At 41.7% G+C, this 18,796-nt stretch overlaps 1 protein-coding gene across 1 annotated transcript in view; it reads left to right on the top strand.

Annotated features, from left to right (window-relative positions):
- The window catches only part of LOC131952280 (vesicular glutamate transporter 2-like), a 189,983-nt gene that overhangs the window by 158,841 nt on the left and 12,346 nt on the right, over nucleotides 1–18,796 (top strand). Inside the window, exon 12 of the mRNA XM_059314882.1 lies at nucleotides 5,803–5,913. Coding sequence (XP_059170865.1) covers nucleotides 5,803–5,913 — 111 coding nt within the window. The remainder of the gene's footprint in view (nucleotides 1–5,802; nucleotides 5,914–18,796) is intronic.

Genomic DNA, 18,796 nt, shown 5'->3' with positions numbered 1-18,796 from the left:
AGATGTGGAGAGTGTCCCACACTATATTATACTTACAAATGAGGCCAACAAAGAAAGCAGAGTCCTTATAATCCTCAATGGGAGGAGGATGCAATGTTGCCACTGCAACACAGACAGGCACCTGCCTAAAATGTGTGAGCATTTGAGGACTCGCGCTCTTGACGGCGTCCAGCTAGTAGATGGACAGTACAGGGCAATTGAGCCTTGGGATGCAAATGATAAAGAAGAAGTTAGGGAGCATCTAAGTAACAATAGAAATTTCTTAAAGCATTGGGACAGTTATGATGTTGACGGAGAAAGACAAAATGAAATGCTTAGAGAAGCAAGGCACAGAGAGGTACAAGATGCCTTTGAAGTAGATGGCCAAACTGAAGCACATCATACTACTGTAGCACCGCAGCAAGTTAACGAAAGCGTAGCAGAAACCACCATAGAGGCCGAAGCCATGGAGACAATAGCAACCAGGAATTCCATAGTAACCGGGTCTCAAAAAGATGGGAATCACGAAAATTTGGAGGCTGTCGACGAAACAATAACTCATATTCTTCAGGATAACTCTAGTTCAGAAAACATAACGAAACCGCTAAAGGAAATTAAAAGCTCACAAAGTATGTCAGCAACAAAGGTATCAGGTCAACTGTCATATAGTCAAGCAATCAGTTCAAGTAAAAATCAATTACCTATAGTAAAGCCACCTCAAAGGTTCGTGACCAGGGCCCAACGGGATAGCAAACCAGCGGCTGGAAGGTTTGGAATTAAAAGACCACCACCATCCAGCCCTCCAGAAACAGATGTTCGAAAGAAAACCCCAAATAATTCATGCTAACTCTGGCAACATTGAACATCAGGGGGGCTAGGGACAAAACACATTATATAAACAACATAATAAATAAACACAATATTGACATCCTACTTTTACAGGAAACTAAAATTGGAACTACAGAAGAAGCAAATAAACTAGATGCATAATTAATATCGACAGTCTCAAGCAAAACATCACTCGATCAGCCCCCAAGTAATTTAACATTAGAACAGTCTTCTGTTTCCCAGGTTTTTAAAAGTGCACAACCTGAATGGTAGAAAGAGATACACACCTCACCCTCCCCCCCCCCACACACACTTCCCTCCACTCAACCGGACTGGCGGATTTTTCAAGGTAGCGTGCCCTCTTTGCCAAGGGTCAATTTTATGTCATGGAAAGTTTTGGAATGATAGATCAGTAATGTGTATTACAGAGACACTTCTCCCACGGTGGTTTCTATTTCTGTCTACAATGTGAACTTTTGACTCCTCAGCTAAGGACAGAGCACAGTAAACTAAGCAGTCAAGAGAAACCTAGTTTGCACACCTTATTTTAGTCTAGTTCTTATGCCATTTAATTTTCTCCATTTGATTATTATATATGCAATTGATGTTCATGTCTTTGATGCTGTGTAAAATCTATCAAATAAATTATTATTACTGGAAAAAAAAAAAAAATAAAAAAAAATAAATAAATTAAAATAAAAGCAAACACACTTGGGCCATATGCACACATATTTGTCTAAGTCAGGGGTCGGCAACCTGCGGCTCGCGAGCCGCATGCGGCTCTTTTGGTGTCCAGTTGCGGCTCTTCAGTTCCATGCACAAATATTAATAATTATTTTATTTTCAAAATTCATAAAAATATTTGTCTGCAACACTCGGTAATAATCGATAAAACATAAGATATAAACAATAAATATTCACTATTATATTAGAAAGTGCGCACGTAGGCTTTTATATATTAGGATATTTAGTTAGTCCCTATCTCAATGTACTTCCTATTACATTGTCCATTCCGAATTGAAACATTCAACTTCATAGAGGATATCACAAAGAAACTAAACCAGCTAAGTGTAAAACTGAAAGGAAAACCCAGCCTATGTCTTGCTTGGAGAAGTGGTTTGTTTCGAAAAAAAAACAACTTTTTTGTTGAATACGTGGTGAGCAGTAAATTACTTAATTACGAAAAAATCTAAAAAAAAAAATCGTTATAAAAAAACAAATATACTATTGACATAAAAATATTAGTGGCTCTTTAAAAACCAGATAATGTTGTAAATTGTAACTTTTGGCTCTTTCGGCTCAAAAGGTTGCCGACCCCTGGTCTAAGTTTGCTTAAACAGAAGCAACGTAGTAAATAAACTATAGCTTTAGATTTGAATTAAATCTAACATTACGTTAATGGGTAGCCGCAAGTTTATCCTGAATTTAAATGCCAATAATGTCATACATCAATCTCCACGATAAAAGTGTCGTATTTAATTATGTGTACATGACTGTGCCGGCATGCAGTAAAATGCCTATATTTAATGCATACATTCGTCGGCAAAGTTTGAACACCTAACATATCATCAGGAGATTGAAGATAGTCGACGTAACAATAAGGCTGGTAAGTAGGTCACCAACCAGTTCTATGACTCTTGCAGGTTTTATTGAGCCGTAGAACTGGTTGGCGACCTACTTACCAGCCCTATAGCAGTCTAAAATCTATAATTTTTAAACATCTACTCTGTCCTTGTCTGATAACTAGAAGCTGTAATCACGTTAGGAATGTATTGCAAATAGACAAACAGACAAACATACACACAAATTCAGTAATAAACACAATTTCTGTCTAAAATCAACAAAATCGAAATGTAAGTGCAAACGGGATGAGAAAATAACCTAAGAAGTGTTTAGTAAAATCTTGAACATTGCTTTGTCCTTGTTCAATGAATTTAAAGATATTTAATTTAATAATTCATACTGTTATTTTAAATGCAAATTGTTGATCATATAACTTAGAAGTAAATAATATTTTAATTTGAAAAGTTAAAGAACAGGGTTCAGTGGACACAGCAGTGTTTTAAAGAAATTATTTCAGTTATCTAAGCTTGAATAATGTGTCTCAAGGCGGGACTACTAAAGCAATGGGTATCATTGTATAGGTACAGACCAGAGTTTCTTCCAGACATCTCTTCGGGGGGGGGGGGGGGGGGGGCCTTTGCCCCCCCGAAATTTTTTTACCGCCCCCCCGAACGAAATTAAATTTATATAATTTATATAGAAAATATATACTTTTAACAGTGTCCGCCCCCCCCGAAGAAAGTCTACCGCCCCCCCCCCCCCCCCGAAAATTTCAAGTGCCCCCCCCCCCGGAGAAAAAAGTCTGGAAGAAACACTGGTACTGACCTTTATATGTTGGGTGTGTATGGGTACTGACCCCTGTATGTGGTGTGGGTACTGACCTTTATATATGGTGTGTGGGTACTGACCCCTGTATGTGGTGTGGGTACTGACCTTTATATATGGTGTGTGGGTACTGACCCCTGTATATGGTGTGTGAGTACTGACCCCTGTATGTGGTGTGTGGGTACTGACCCCTGTATGTGGGGTGTGGGTACTGACCCCTGTATGTGGTGTGTGGGTACTGACCCCTGTATGTGGTGTGGGTACTGACCCATGTATGTGGTGTGTGGGTACTGACCCCTGTATGTGGTGTGGGTACTGACCCCTGTATATGGGGTGTGTGGGTACTGACCCCTGTATGTGGTGTGTGGGTACTGACCCATGTATGTGGTGTGTGGGTACTGACCCCTGTATGTGGTGTGTGGGTACTGACCCCTGTATATGGTGTGTGGGTACTGACCCCTGTATGTGGTGTGGGTACTGACCCCTGTATATGGGGTGTGTGGGTACTGACCCCTGTATGTGGGGTGTGGGTACTGACCCCTGTATGTGGTGTGTGGGTACTGACCCCTGTATGTGGTGTGTGGGTACTGACCCCTGTATGTGGTGTGTGGGATCTGACCCCTGTATGTGGGGTGTGGGTACTGACCCCTGTATATGGGGTATGTACTGACCTCTATATGTGGTGTGTGGGATCTGACCCCTGTATGTGGGGTGTGGGTACTGACCCCTGTATATGGGGTATGTACTGACCTCTATATGGGGTGTGTGGGTACTGACCCCTGTATGTGGGGTGTGGGTACTGACCCCTGTATGTGGTGTGTGGGTACTGACCCCTGTATGTGGTGTGTGGGTACTGACCCCTGTATGTGGGGTGTGTGTACTGACCCCTGTATACTGACCCCTGTATGTGGTGTGTGGGTACTGACCCATGTATGTGGTGTGTGGGTACTGACCCATGTATGTGGTGTGTGGGTACTGACCCCTGTATGTGGTGTGTGGGTACTGACCCATGTATGTGGGGTGTGTGTACTGACCCATGTATGTGGTGTGTGGGTACTGACCCCTGTATGTGGTGTGTGGGTACTGACCCCTGTATGTGGTGTGTGGGTACTGACCCATGTATGTGGGGTGTACACTGCCCAACCCTTTCTGTTCGAGAACTGTAAGAGCGACCAAGGTCAGCCTCAAGGTCAGCACCAACTTCCGGTCCCTAATTAGAGGACGGCCAGGCAATATGTGCCTCCATGATGGCCCCTCGTCTGACAGCCGGACATCAAATTAGACGCGATAGGATGTCAGATTGACCTCTATTGAGTGAGTGACCAGTGGAAATATTGACTGACCACTCCACGCTTGCTCCACAATTTCCACGACGCTGGACAATACACTGGACCCGTAATCGAATACAAGCTAATTAAGTTGGTCATAAGAGACTGCCAGCTGTCGTATCGAATACACGGAAATTTCGTTAGTAATATAGAAATATACCTATGGTATCGAATACACGGAAATTTAGTTGGTCGTATAGACAGATACCTATAGTATCGAATACATGGAAATTTAGGTGTCATATAGACAGATACCGATGGTATCGAATACATGGAAATTTAGGTGTCATATAGACAGATACCGATAATATCGAATACTTGGAAATTTGGTTGTTGTATAGACAGAGATCAATGTTGATAGATATTGATAGATATTGATAGATGTTGATAGATGTTGATAGATGATTATAGATATTGATAGATATTGATAAATATTGATAGATGTTGATAGATGTTGATAGATGTTGATAGATGATGATAGATATTGATAGATGTTGATAGATGTTGATAGATGTTGATAGATGATGATAGATATTGATAGATATTGATAGATGTTGACAGATGTTGATAGATGTTGATAGATGATGATAGATATTGATAGATATTGATAGATGTTGATAGATGTTGATAGATGTTGATAGATGATGATAGATATTGATAGATATTGATAGATATTGATAGATGTTGACATCTCTTGATTGAAGTAGTGGGATGTGACATTAAATAGAGGGTACTTTAGTGACGCTTTTAATATCTTCTGTTGGTATTAAAGCTGGACTTTTTAACACATTTTTTGGATGTAACATATGTCTGATATCTCCCCGGGTTTTAGCCAGATTTGAAGTCACTTTTATCTGATATTTCTCCAGGTTTTAAGTACCTGAAGTCACTTTCGTCCAATATTTTCTCAGGCTTTAACTAAGAAATGACGTCACTTTTCTCTGCTACTTCCCCAGGTTTTAGCTAGACCTGACGTCACTTTTGTCTGTTTCTCCAGGTTTTAAGTAGAATTGACGTCATTTTTGTCTGCTGTTCCCATATTTTAGCCAGATCTGACATCTGACATCTGACATCTGCTGTTCCCCATACTTTAGCCAGATCTGACATTTGACATCTGACATCTGACATCTGCTGTTCCCCATATTTTATCCAGATCTGACATCTGACATCGGCTGTTCGCCATATTTTATCCAGATCTGACATCTGACATCTGACATCTGCTGTTCCCCATACTTTAGCCAGATCTGACATTTGACATCTGACATCTGCTATTCCCCAGGTTTTGGGATGGAGGCCATCTTCCTGCTGGGGGTAAGCTTCACCCGGGACACAGCCCCTGCGGTCGCCTGTCTGACGTTGGCTGTCGGGTTTAGCGGCTTCGCCATATCAGGTAGGTGTTGTTGTCGTTGATGTTGTTGTTGTCTGTACCTAGGCTATATCAGGTGGGTGTACGTTTGTTGTTGATGTTGTTGAACCGTATCAAGAATCGGTGATGGGAAAAGTTTAAGGCTCATTCATAAAGGACTACTTGGGACGGGGTGGCTTAGCAGTAGAACGCCAAACTGCTAAACCGCAAGTCTCGAGTCTTTTCAGGGTTCAAGTCAGTTGAACGTCCCAGAGTTTACTCAGCTCTGGTGGGTACCTAACTTAAGTTAGGGAAAAAAGGCGGCTAAGCATAGTGCCGAGGTCATTGTAACAGATGAACTCTACTTTATCTGTCCCGTGTGTCTTGACCACATGGGGCAAAGATGATGATGTTAAAAAATGTCGGCGTGGTCGAGTCGGTAAAGCTCATGGTTGCTAAACCGAAAAGTCTCGAGTTCAAACCCTCGGGCAGATGAGGCTCGTTAGCTGGGGACAGCCACTCTTCTAGGAGAGACAACTCCAAAATTAAACAACTGCTGCCTTGTAGTTTGTTCTTGGTTGGACAAAGGCTATGGAAGCAAATCCAAAAAGAAAAGCAGGCTGAAATCGGAGTCAATGGCCTCAATGGCGCATAACCAGTTGACACGTAACGCTTAATTGTGTTGGAGGCGTGGTCGAGTCGGCAAAAAGCTCATGGTTGATAAATTCGAACAAAGTCTCGAGTTCAAACCCACTGGCAGATAAATCTCGATCCCCGTCAACACTAATAATTAAGAACGAAGAAGAAGAAAACGATTTTCTAAATCCCCCTTCCCTACCCATCGTCGTACATAGCCACAAAAAACCAGATTCTCCTACTTTGGGATACGCACCAAACCTCAGTCTACCAGCCTTCTCAAAATTGCAATTTAAAACAAAAAAACAACCAAAACAATAAATTATTTTTTAATAAGCTCAGGTCAAGATTGAGTAAAGTGATGCATTTTTATTGCACATTTTAGAAAATTTCATTTTAAAGTATTTGAAATATTGGGCAAATTAAGTTTCTAACATAACATTTTAAAGTGCCAAAGTGTGTCGTTACACTTTCTGACCCCCCCCCCCCCCCCCACTCACTCGTCTCCTAAGTCAGAATCCGCCGTCCCTCTAGGAGTATGACGTCATGTAGGGACGAGCCTTATTTTTTTGTTGTTGAAAGTTGGGTTACGAGTTCATTTCTGCAATGATAAAACTAATAGATTGGATATCGCCTGGACAACAGTATGGTTGCTGCAGTTATAATCGGACTTTTAAAAACACACTTTAATTCAAGTATTTAATATATATATATATATATATATATATATATATATATATATATATATATATATATATATATACATTAAGGAATAATTTCTGTCTGTGTGTTAGCGTGAGTGTTGTGAAAAAAAAATGGTATCGCCCACTAGAGGGACATAGCTATTATTGTTGACATAAACTAACATAGTGTTTTGTTTCAATTTCGTCTTTCGGCAGGAAAAAAAAATGTTAGTTAGATGAATAAATAATAAATAGACTTTAAATAAACAGAAAACACGATTCGAGCGTATTTTCGGTAATTCCCAATAATTTTAATTTTAAACTTCAGCATGACCTACTTACGTCATGTTTGTTTACATATACCAAGTAGCCACTCAAAAAATTGGTTTTGGAGTTTTTTTTAAATTTTTTTTTACTATTTTTGTTTTAGTTACCGAAAATATTAAAAGCAACAAACTCGTCTATGCATAGAAAGTCTTACGAAAGCCAAACAAACCAGTTTTTATAACTACATACATTAACTACATAACACTGCACACGATTTGAAAACTTTTGAATGGATCATCCGGAGTCCGATCTGTTTGATACCGTTCACCCATTTTCATGATAATTTGGTTTCATTCGAATTTATTTCCTTTTAGTTTATTCTTTCGATATATGGGTTTTATTTCATTGAATAAAACCAGTTTGAATTCTGCTCTATTCTAAAACAAATACAAAATCTGCTAAAAGCTTTTTAAAAATTAAATTTAGAATATTTCTTGAATTTCAGAATTTTATTTTTCCCTTTTCCCATGGTTCTATACGCTCTAGAAACTCCGAATATTTCTTAAAAATTGATAGAATTTTGTTTACTTATTGCCCTTTACTCTGTTAGCCTCCCTTTGCGCTTCCATTTATTTAATACGTAAAGACGTGGGTTCTCTCCCCATTGCTGGGCACGTCTAACCTTGTTACAATACCTAATCAATATCAATCGGGCTCACTTGTTTTCCCTGGCCCAGAGTCGGGTGGCCCATGGCCCGTGGCCACACAAAACTGGCAAACCCATCTGCTCATCAGCTGGTTGTTATGTAGATTTTGGGGATGGAGCGGATCTTGATCTGTAATACAATAGCGACGTTTGTGTCTGTGTCCTAGCTAGTATCTGTAATACAATAGCGAGACTTGTCTCTGTGTCCTAGCTAGTATCTGTAATACAATAGCGACACTTGTCTCTGTGTAGCAGCTAGTATCTGTAATACAATAGTGAGACTTGTCTCTGTGTCCTAGCTAGTATCTGTAATACAATAGCGACACTTGTCTCTGTGTAGCAGCTAGTATCTGTAATACAATAGCGACACTTGCCTCTGTGTCCTAGCTAGTATCTGTAATACAATAGCGACACTTGTCTCTGTGTCCTAGCTAGTATCTGTAATACAATAGCGACACTTGTCTCTGTGTAGCAGCTAGTATCTGTAATACAATAGCGGCACTTGTCTCTGTGTCCTAGCTAGTATCTGTAATACAATAGCGACACTTGTCTCTGTGTAGCAGCTAGTATCTGTAATACAATAGCGACTCTTGTATCTGTGATCAAGCTAGTATCTGTAATACAATAGCGGCACTTGTCTCTGTGTCCTAGCTAGTATCTGTAATACAATAGCGACACTTTTCTCTGTGTAGCAGCTATTATCTGTAATACAATAGCGACGCTTGTCTATGTGTCCTAGCTAGTATCTGTAATACAATAGCGACACTTGTCTCTGTGTAGCAGCTAGTATCTGTAATACAATAGCGACACTCTCCTCTGTGTAGCAGCTAGTATCTGTAATACAATAGCGACACTTGTCTCTGTGTAGCAGCTAGTATCTGTAATACAATAGCGGCACTTGTCTCTGTGTCCTAGCTAGTATCTGTAATACAATAGCGACACTTGTCTCTGTGTAGCAGCTAGTATCTGTAATACAATAGCGACTCTTGTATCTGTGATCAAGCTAGTATCTGTAATACAATAGCGGCACTTGTCTCTGTGTCCTAGCTAGTATCTGTAATACAATAGCGACACTTTTCTCTGTGTAGCAGCTATTATCTGTAATACAATAGCGACGCTTGTCTATGTGTCCTAGCTAGTATCTGTAATACAATAGCGACACTTGTCTCTGTGTAGCAGCTAGTATCTGTAATACAATAGCGACACTCTCCTCTGTGTAGCAGCTAGTATCTGTAATACAATAGCGACACTTGTCTCTGTGTAGCAGCTTGTATATGTAATACAATGGCGACACTTGTCTCTGTGTAGCAGCTAGTATCTGTAATACAATAGCGACGCTTGCCGCTGTGTAGCAGCTAGTATATGTAATACAATAGCAATGATTGTCTCTGTCGCATCTAGAATCTGTAATACAATAGCGACACTTGTCTCTGTTTTGCTGCTAGCATATGTAATACAATTGCGACACTTATATCTGTGTCCCAGCTAGTATCTGTAATACAATAGCGACACTTGCCTCTATGTCGCTGATAGAATCTGTCTTTGAGTCGCAGCTAACATTTTATAACCCAATAGAATTGTAGATTTTGTCTTAAGGTCCGTTCAGAAAAATGTTTGCTGGGGTTTTAAGTTTTAAAACAAACTGGAACAATTCTCGTTTTGGGATAGAGAAAACAATCATGGGTTTAGCCAAGATTTTAAACCCAATAATGTAAACATTTGTGAACAGTTTACACACAATTGTGTCGAATTTCGGGAGAGGTTAAAATAGATTTTAAGCCGAATCTAGAAAATTCTTAGTTTCATTTAATAAACATCTGATGTTAACTTATAAATGTGGACTGGACACCACATACGACTTGTGCAATTTAAATTTATAGACATGTTGGGACACGTTATAACATTTAGACACATTCTAGACATGTATTGACACACTTAAGTCACATTGACAGAAGACATATTTAAACACATAAACTATTTATAAACAAATTATTTAATAGAAACTTTCAAATTTACAAAAAAAAAAAACACCCATTAAACACTAACGACAAAACACCTGAATTCAATTTTACCATTAGTGAATTACTTAGCTATTCAGTCGAGCACAACCTATTCAACACACGGGCTTAAGAACACTAGCGAATTTTTTCTTCTAATACAAAACGAAAAAATATTTAGTTTATAAATAGTTTACCATTCATTCCAATCACTGACAATTTTCTCTATTAAAAATGTATTGCACGAAAACCTGTCCAACAAATTGACCTTTTGTGTTGTGACCCCTGTACACTATTTGCAATCATATTAAGGTTAAAAGCGTCGTCCTAGGGTTAGGGTAGGGGTTTTGTTTAGTGTTGTTATCGTGTAATGCTCAATACATGCAACATCCGGTGCACGGCGATGTAAGCTTAGGTCAGATTCGATTTACTTCTCTAGAAAATGCGGATGAATATTTCAAACTAATTAGGTGCGTGATAAGATGAAGGTCAAGTGACAGTGACCTGCACTGGTCCTCATTGATGGGTAACCATGGCAACATGATAGCTTGGCTCTAATGTGATAACTCATTGACCTGTAGATGTGGTGCAGAAAGGTCAAACGGTGCAACTCTGACATACAAAAAACGATATATATATATATATATATATTATATATATATATATATATATATATATATATATATATATATATATATATATATATATATATATATATATATATACATATACATAATTTTTAAATAACATTGGGTTTCTTGTTTTAACAAAATTTGACAAGAAATTTTTATACGATGCCCTTTTTAATAGAGTTGTCGATTTTTCTCCCACTTTTTTATTTATAATTTTAATTAAGCAGTATCCTGCTAAAATGTCAATGCCATTATATTGTCCCAGCATTTCCTTATGCTACTAAAGACGGAGTTAAAGAACTTTTGTTTCTTAGTTTTAGTATTCTCATCGTTACTCCGTGACATGGGAAGTAACTTTAAATAAACAATTAACTCTAAAGTGCTTCTGTTTTGGCTTCTTTTCTCAAGAGACATGTACTTTTAGTGTGATTATCACCCTTGCCTACCAATAAGCATTAAGCCTGTAAACAGAGTTAAGGAACTTGTTTGCGTATCATTAATGCGGCGTTGAATTATTTTCATCGCAAATAGAAACATTAGAGGAGACTATAAGTATTCTCGTTAATTATCAGGGATCTGTCGTTTTCTGGTTGTCAAATTAACGAGGTAGCCCATTGGGTAATGCAAAAAAAATTAAGCCATCCCTGTTTTATCCCGAGCCCGTCCCCTAGTCTTAATCCCACACCCTCAAAGCCCACACCTTCATCACCCCACACCCTCAAACCCCACACCTTCATCACCCCACACCCTCAAACCCCACACCTTCATCACCCCACACCCTCAGACCCCACACCTACATCACCCCACACCCTCAGACCCCACACCTTCATCACCCACACCCTCAGACCCCACACCTTCATCACCCCCACACCCTCAAACCCCACACCCTCATCACACACACCCTCAAACCCCACACCTTCATCACCCACACCTTCAAACCCCACACCTTCAATACCCCACACCCTCACTAACCCCACACCCACACCCTCACCAACCGCACACCCTCACCAATCCCACACCCCTACCAACTTCACACCCTCACCATCCCCACACCCTCACTAACCCCACACCCACACCCACACCCAACCAACCCCACACCCTCACCAACCCCACACCCCTACCAACTTCACACCCTCACCAACCGCACACCCTCACCATCCCCACACCCTCACTAACCCCACACCCACACCCACATCCAACCAACCCCACACCCTCACCAACCCCACACTCTTACCCTCACCAACCCCACATCCTCACCAACCCCACACCCTCACCCACACCCTCACCAACCCCAACCCCAACCATACACCATCACCACCCCCACACCAACCCTACATATTCCCAGCTCCACACTTCCTGTAACCACCACTCCCCAACCACAACCTCACAAGTGCTTCCTTAAGATCCCCCCTGCCTAACTCACCCGGAGATACTTGTACCCAGACCTCTACATCAACTCAGACTACTACAGCTATCGGTCCCCACCTCCTTCTAGCATCCTTACCCAATACAGATAGCCATCCCCACCATCTACATCTACCCAGCCTCTACCCATTCTAACAGTCCATCCCCACCTCAATACATCTAAACAGACTCTACCCTTCTGTCTATAGCTCCTTAACCCCAGCCCCCCACCCTACAACCCCCACCTTACAGCCCCCCCCACCCTACACCTATCTCTCCACACCCCCCCCCCCCCCCCCAACCCTACAGCTCCTGTGTCACAGCTCGCCCCATAAAACAAGCCCTCGCCAAGTCTCAATCCATTAACTTTATCTGTTTGCCCCGTCCCCGGGAGACCCAGCCCTCCAAACGCAATGCCGGGGACCTGTCACCCCCCCCCCTCCCTCCCGTACCACTGGGATCAAAGCCATTTCACCAACCCCCGTGACTGTCGCTGTCCTGTGTCCCTATCATCTCCCCCTAATCAAATCATCATCCACTCTCCTCTTTTATTCTATACTCCCTCCATCCGGTATTATAATCCTCACTCAAGTGCACTCATCCACAACTTTTTTAGAACCAGTTGAATGCAGTTTTCTATTTTTATCCTCTCTCGATTTCAAACTTAATCCGTGTCATGGGGACCCCCCTTCGTTAACCCCTTGAGGGTCTTATGAAAATAATCTCTTCCCCACACAAACATGGCTCTATAGTTTTCCATTTTAAAAGGGTTAATAAAAATGTCAATTTTTTTTTCAAAGATGGGGAATTCGATCTGAATTTTATCAGTTTAATTGAAATTCTTCTAGATGTTTCTCCTAGATATATTTTACCTTGTATGTTCGTTTCGAAGTTTTTGTTAGAAATCAGTCATGTGAAATGATTGGGTTATCTGAAAGTTAGAGAAAAAATACATTTGGATGTATGTGATGATTCGATCTTGTGTGAGTGGTTCGATTTTGTGTGAATGATTCAATCTAGTGTGAGTGATTATACCTTGGATTTGTGTGATCATTAGATCTTGTGTGAGTGATTAGATTTTGTGTGAGTGATTTAACCTTGGTTGTGTGAAGGTTAGATCTAGGATCTGTGTGAAGGTTAGATCTAGGATCTGTGTGAAGGTTAGATCTAGGATCTGTGTGAAGGTTAGATCTAGGATCTGTGTGAAGGTTAGATCTAGGATCTGTGTGAAGGTTAGATCTAGGATCTGTGTGAAGGTTAGATCTAGGATCTGTGTGAAGGTTAGATCTAGGATCTATGTGAAGGTTAGATCTAGGATCTGTGTGATGTATAGATCTAGGATCTGCAGTTGTATTAGGATGAGTAGTTTCGGTACCAATGGGGCACATTGAACTGCCCTTATTGCGTTTAGATGAAGAATTCCATGTCATGATCCATATGACGTCAATTTTGTTTACGTCATGGATGATGTAGCAATACACCGTAGTTGACGTCACTCCTTAGCAACCGTTCCTGCATTGTTGTTCTCATTCTGTTTTTCGTTACCAAGGACGCCGAAACGAAACAAGTCAATATTTAATGAGCGGCCATTATAAATAAGTATTAACATAAAACTTGATCGCGAATGTATCAATTATTGATACGATAATCGGATCAATAGGTTAAATTCTGAGATTCTCAATACATATTTGATCAGCTGCCCGCGGTTATCGAGTCTAGTAATTGTATTGATGGCAGCAGGTTCAATGCTTGTCTTTTATTTGGTGCCACAGTAGGTTGGCATTAGTGTGGTTTGTAGGTTTCAGCGCTTGATACTTTCGGGGGCTGGGGGTGCACTTAAAATTCATGGGGGGGGGGGGGGGGTCACACTGGTTTAAGTGCGGTCCCCACCTCCCCTTGATAGATGCATGAACGAAACTCTGGTAGATTTACAGATGGGTCATTATTCTAGTTTCTGGAATTATTTATGGTGAATACCGCTGGGTCATTGTTATAATTTTGAACCCCTCCCCTTGGTATCTTGATGCCCTTGTAATAATGACTCTCTTGTTGTCTCAGGGGCTATTGTGATATTAAAACATTTTCTTGCAGATTTGATCCCGGCTGCTGTATAGCTCCAACATTTCATCAACTGTTGTATAACTCAACATTTTATCAACTGTTGTATAACTCAACATTTTATCAACTGTTGTATAACTCTAACATTTTATCAACTGTTGTATAACTCTAACATTTTATCAACTGTTGTATAACTCTAACATTTTATCAACTGTTGTATAACTCCAACATTTTATCAACTGTTGTATAACTCTAACATTTTATCAACTGTTGTATAACTCCGACATTTCATCAAATGTTGTATAACTCCATCATTTCATCAAAAGTTTTATAACTCCAACATTTCATCAAATGTTTTTATAACTCCAACATTTCATCAAAAGTTTTATAACTCCAACATTTCATCAAATGTTGTATAACTCCAACATTTCATCAAATGTTGTATGACTCCATCATTTCATCAAAAGTTTTATAACTCCAACATTTCATCAAAAGTTTTATAACTCCAACATTTGATCAAAAGTTTTATAACTCCAACATTTCATCAAATGTATAACTGCAACATTTCATCAAATGTTGTATAACTCCAACATTTTAAACGCCTCCACTCCCTCAACCCAGTCGCCGTTTATCTCCCCAAGTCCCCCAAGATTCCAACCCCTCCCCCCCTCCACCAAAACAAACACTCTTTATACCGCTCTCTCCCTCATTATAAAGAATATTCCATTAATCCATTGTGCTATGTCTGGCGTCTTAAACAAGTCCGTCCCCCCCCTCCCCACCCCCCTAGCCCCTGGGTCTGTGACAAACACAGGCAGCCGAGAGTCCAACGTTCCTATTTCAACTGATCCTATCTCCTCAAACACCCAAATCCTCTCCGGGAAAGCCCCAAGACGCTGTCTGCTTCATCGTATTTTTAATGCCATTTTTTTTAAAAATAAAATTTTTCCAAGCTAGCTTCACACAATAGTTTAAGCTTCAGATCCATTTTTATTTAACTGGGTATGATATTTATTTATTTAATAAATAACATCGCTCTTGATGAAAAACAAAAACTGGATTTTTTTTTCCCCAAGAGAGAAACTGGCTTTGAACATCGTGCTTTGTATATTACACTATTTGAGCTTTGTATATAGCAACTAATACATATAATATACTCAAAATAAGGACATATAGAGGAGTATTGACATTATAAAGCCACACACACACATATATATATATATATATATATATATATATATATATATATATATATATATATATATATTCTAAAAACTCCAGCTGTGTATGATAAAAGAACTTGTTGAACGACAATTTTATGATCTGTATGTTCTCTGTATGTTCTCTGTATCTTCTCTGTATGTTCTCTGTATGTTCTCTGTATGTTCTCTGTATGTTCTCTGTATGTTCTCTGTATCTTCTCTGTATGTTCTCTGTATGTTCTCTGTATGTTCTCTGTATGTTCTCTGCTGGTACTGACTGTTAAATGACTGAATACCTTGTCATGAGATACTGATAGATGTTCAGAGTAACTGTGGTCTCTTGGTAGTGTACACGGCTGGTGCTCAGAGTTTGGGGGTTCGAACCTGACTTGATCTTTTTCACGATGTTTGACATCAGAAAGCATGAGCTGTGGAAAAATGTGAAAATGATGTGTGCTAGCATCACGCAGAGTAAAACAGCCCAACTCTATGTTAACTGGCTGTAGTTTATGTTGGCCCAGCCGAGCTATAGTTTATGTTGGCCCAGCCGAGCTATAGTTTATGTTGGCCCAGCCGAGCCATAGTTTATGTTGGCCCTGTAGTTTATGTTGGCCCAGCCGAGCTATAGTTTATGTTGGCCCAGCCGAGCTATAGTTTATGTTGGCCCAGCCGAGCTATAGTTTATGTTGGCCCAGCTGAGCTATAGTTTATGTTGGCCCAGCCGAGCTGTAGTTTATGTTGGCCCAGCCGAGCTATAGTTTATGTTGGCCCAGCCGAGCTATAGTTTATGTTGGCCCAGCCGAGCTATAGTTTATGTTGGCCCAGCCGAGCCATAGTTTATGTTGGCCCTGTAGTTTATGTTGGCCCAGCCGAGCTATAGTTTATGTTGGCCCAGCCGAGCTATAGTTTATGTTGGCCCTGTAGTTTATGTTGGCCCAGCCGAGCTGTAGTTTATGTTGGCCCAGCCGAGCTATAGTTTATGTTGGCCCAGCCGAGCTATAGTTTATGTTGGCCCAGCCGAGCTATAGTTTATGTTGGCCCAGCCGAGCTATAGTTTATGTTGGCCCTGTAGTTTATGTTGGCCCAGCCGAGCTGTAGTTTATGTTGGCCCAGCCGAGCTATAGTTTATGTTGGCCCAGCCGAGCTATAGTTTATGTTGGCCCAGCCGAGCTGTAGTTTATGTTGGCCCAGCCGAGCTGTAGTTTATGTTGGCCCAGCCGAGCTGTAGTTTATGTTGGCCCAGCCGAGCTATAGTTTATGCTGGCCCAGCCGAGCTGTAGTTTATGTTGGCCCAGCCGAGCTGTAGTTTATGTTGGCCCAGCCGAGCTGTAGTTTATGTTGGCCCAGCCGAGCTGTAGTTTATGTTGGCCCAGCCGAGCTATAGTTTATGTTGGCCCAGCCGAGCTGTAGTTTATGTTGGCCCAGCCGAGCTGTAGTTTATGTTGGCCCAGCCGAGCTGTAGTTTATGTTGGCCCAGCCGAGCTGTAGTTTATGTTGGCCCAGCCGAGCTGTAGTTTATGTTGGCCCAGCCGAGCTATAGTTTATGTTGGCCCAGCCGAGCTATAGTTTATGTTGGCCCAGCCGAGCTATAGTTTATGTTGGCCCAGCCGAGCTGTAGTTTATGTTGGCCCAGCCGAGCTGTAGTTTATGTTGGCCCAGCCGAGCTATAGTTTATGTTGGCCCAGCCGAGCTATAGTTTATGTTGGCCCTGTAGTTTATGTTGGCCCAGCCGAGCTATAGTTTATGTTGGCCCAGCCGAGCTATAGTTTATGTTGGCCCAGCCGAGCTGTAGTTTATGTTGGCCCAGCCGAGCTGTAGTTTATGTTGGCCCAGCCGAGCTATAGTTTATGTTGGCCCTGTAGTTTATGTTGGCCCAGCCGAGCTATAGTTTATGTTGGCCCAGCCGAGCTGTAGTTTATGTTGGCCCAGCTGAGCTGTAGTTTATGTTGGCCCAGCCGAGCTGTAGTTTATGTTGGCCCAGCCGAGCTATAGTTTATGTTGGCCCAGCCGAGCTGTAGTTTATGTTGGCCCAGCCGAGCTGTAGTTTATGTTGGCCCAGCCGAGCTGTAGTTTATGTTGGCCCAGCCGAGCTATAGTTTATGTTGGCCCAGCCGAGCTGTAGTTTATGTTGGCCCAGCCGAGCTGTAGTTTATGTTGGCCCAGCCGAGCTGTAGTTTATGTTGGCCCAGCCGAGCTGTAGTTTATGTTGGCCCAGCCGAGCTATAGTTTATGTTGGCCCAGCCGAGCTATAGTTTATGTTGGCCCTGTAGTTTATGTTGGCCCAGCCGAGCTATAGTTTATGTTGGCCCAGCCGAGCTGTAGTTTATGTTGGCCCAGCCGAGCTGTAGTTTATGTTGGCCCAGCCGAGCTATAGTTTATGTTGGCCCTGTAGTTTATGTTGGCCCAGCCGAGCCATAGTTTATGTTGGCCCAGCCGAGCTGTAGTTTATGTTGGCCCTGTAGTTTATGTTGGCCCAGCCGAGCTATAGTTTATGTTGGCCCAGCCGAGCTGTAGTTTATGTTGGCCCAGCCGAGCTATAGTTTATGTTGGCCCTGTAGTTTATGTTGGCCCAGCCGAGCCATAGTTTATGTTGGCCCAGCCGAGCTGTAGTTTATGTTGGCCCAGCCGAGCTGTAGTTTATGTTGGCCCAGCCGAGCTGTAGTTTATGTTGGCCCAGCCGAGCTATAGTTTATGTTGGCCCAGCCGAGCTGTAGTTTATGTTGGCCCAGCTGAGCTATAGTTTATGTTGGCCCAGCCGAACTGTAGTTTATGTTGGCCCAGCCGAGCTGTAGTTTATGTTGGCCCAGCCGAGCTATAGTTTATGTTGGCCCTGTAGTTTACGTTGGCCCAGCCGAGCTGTAGTTTATGTTGGCCCAGCCGAGCTATAGTTTATGTTGGCCCAGCCGAGCTGTAGTTTATGTTGGCCCAGCCGAGCTATAGTTTATGTTGGCCCAGCCGAGCTATAGTTTATGTTGGCCCAGCCGAGCTATAGTTTATGTTGGCCCAGCCGAGCTGTAGTTTATGTTGGCCCAGCCGAGCTGTAGTTTATGTTGGCCCAGCCGAGCTGTAGTTTATGTTGGCCCAGCCGAGCTGTAGTTTATGTTGGCCCAGCCGAGCTGTAGTTTATGTTGGCCCAGCCGAGCTGTAGTTTATGTTGGCCCAGCCGAGCTGTAGTTTATGTTGGCCCAGCCGAGCTATAGTTTATGTTGGCCCAGCCGAGCTATAGTTTATGTTGGCCCAGCCGAGCTATAGTTTATGCTGGCCCAGCCGAGCTGTAGTTTATGTTGGCCCAGCCGAGCTGTAGTTTATGTTGGCCCAGCCGAGCTATAGTTTATGTTGGCCC

Source organism: Physella acuta, unplaced genomic scaffold (assembly GCF_028476545.2).
Source record: "Physella acuta isolate Inbredline_101_S28 unplaced genomic scaffold, ASM2847654v3 ptg000863l, whole genome shotgun sequence".
Lineage (NCBI taxonomy): Eukaryota > Metazoa > Mollusca > Gastropoda > Physidae > Physella > Physella acuta.
This window is presented reverse-complemented; position numbering and strand designations above follow the sequence as displayed.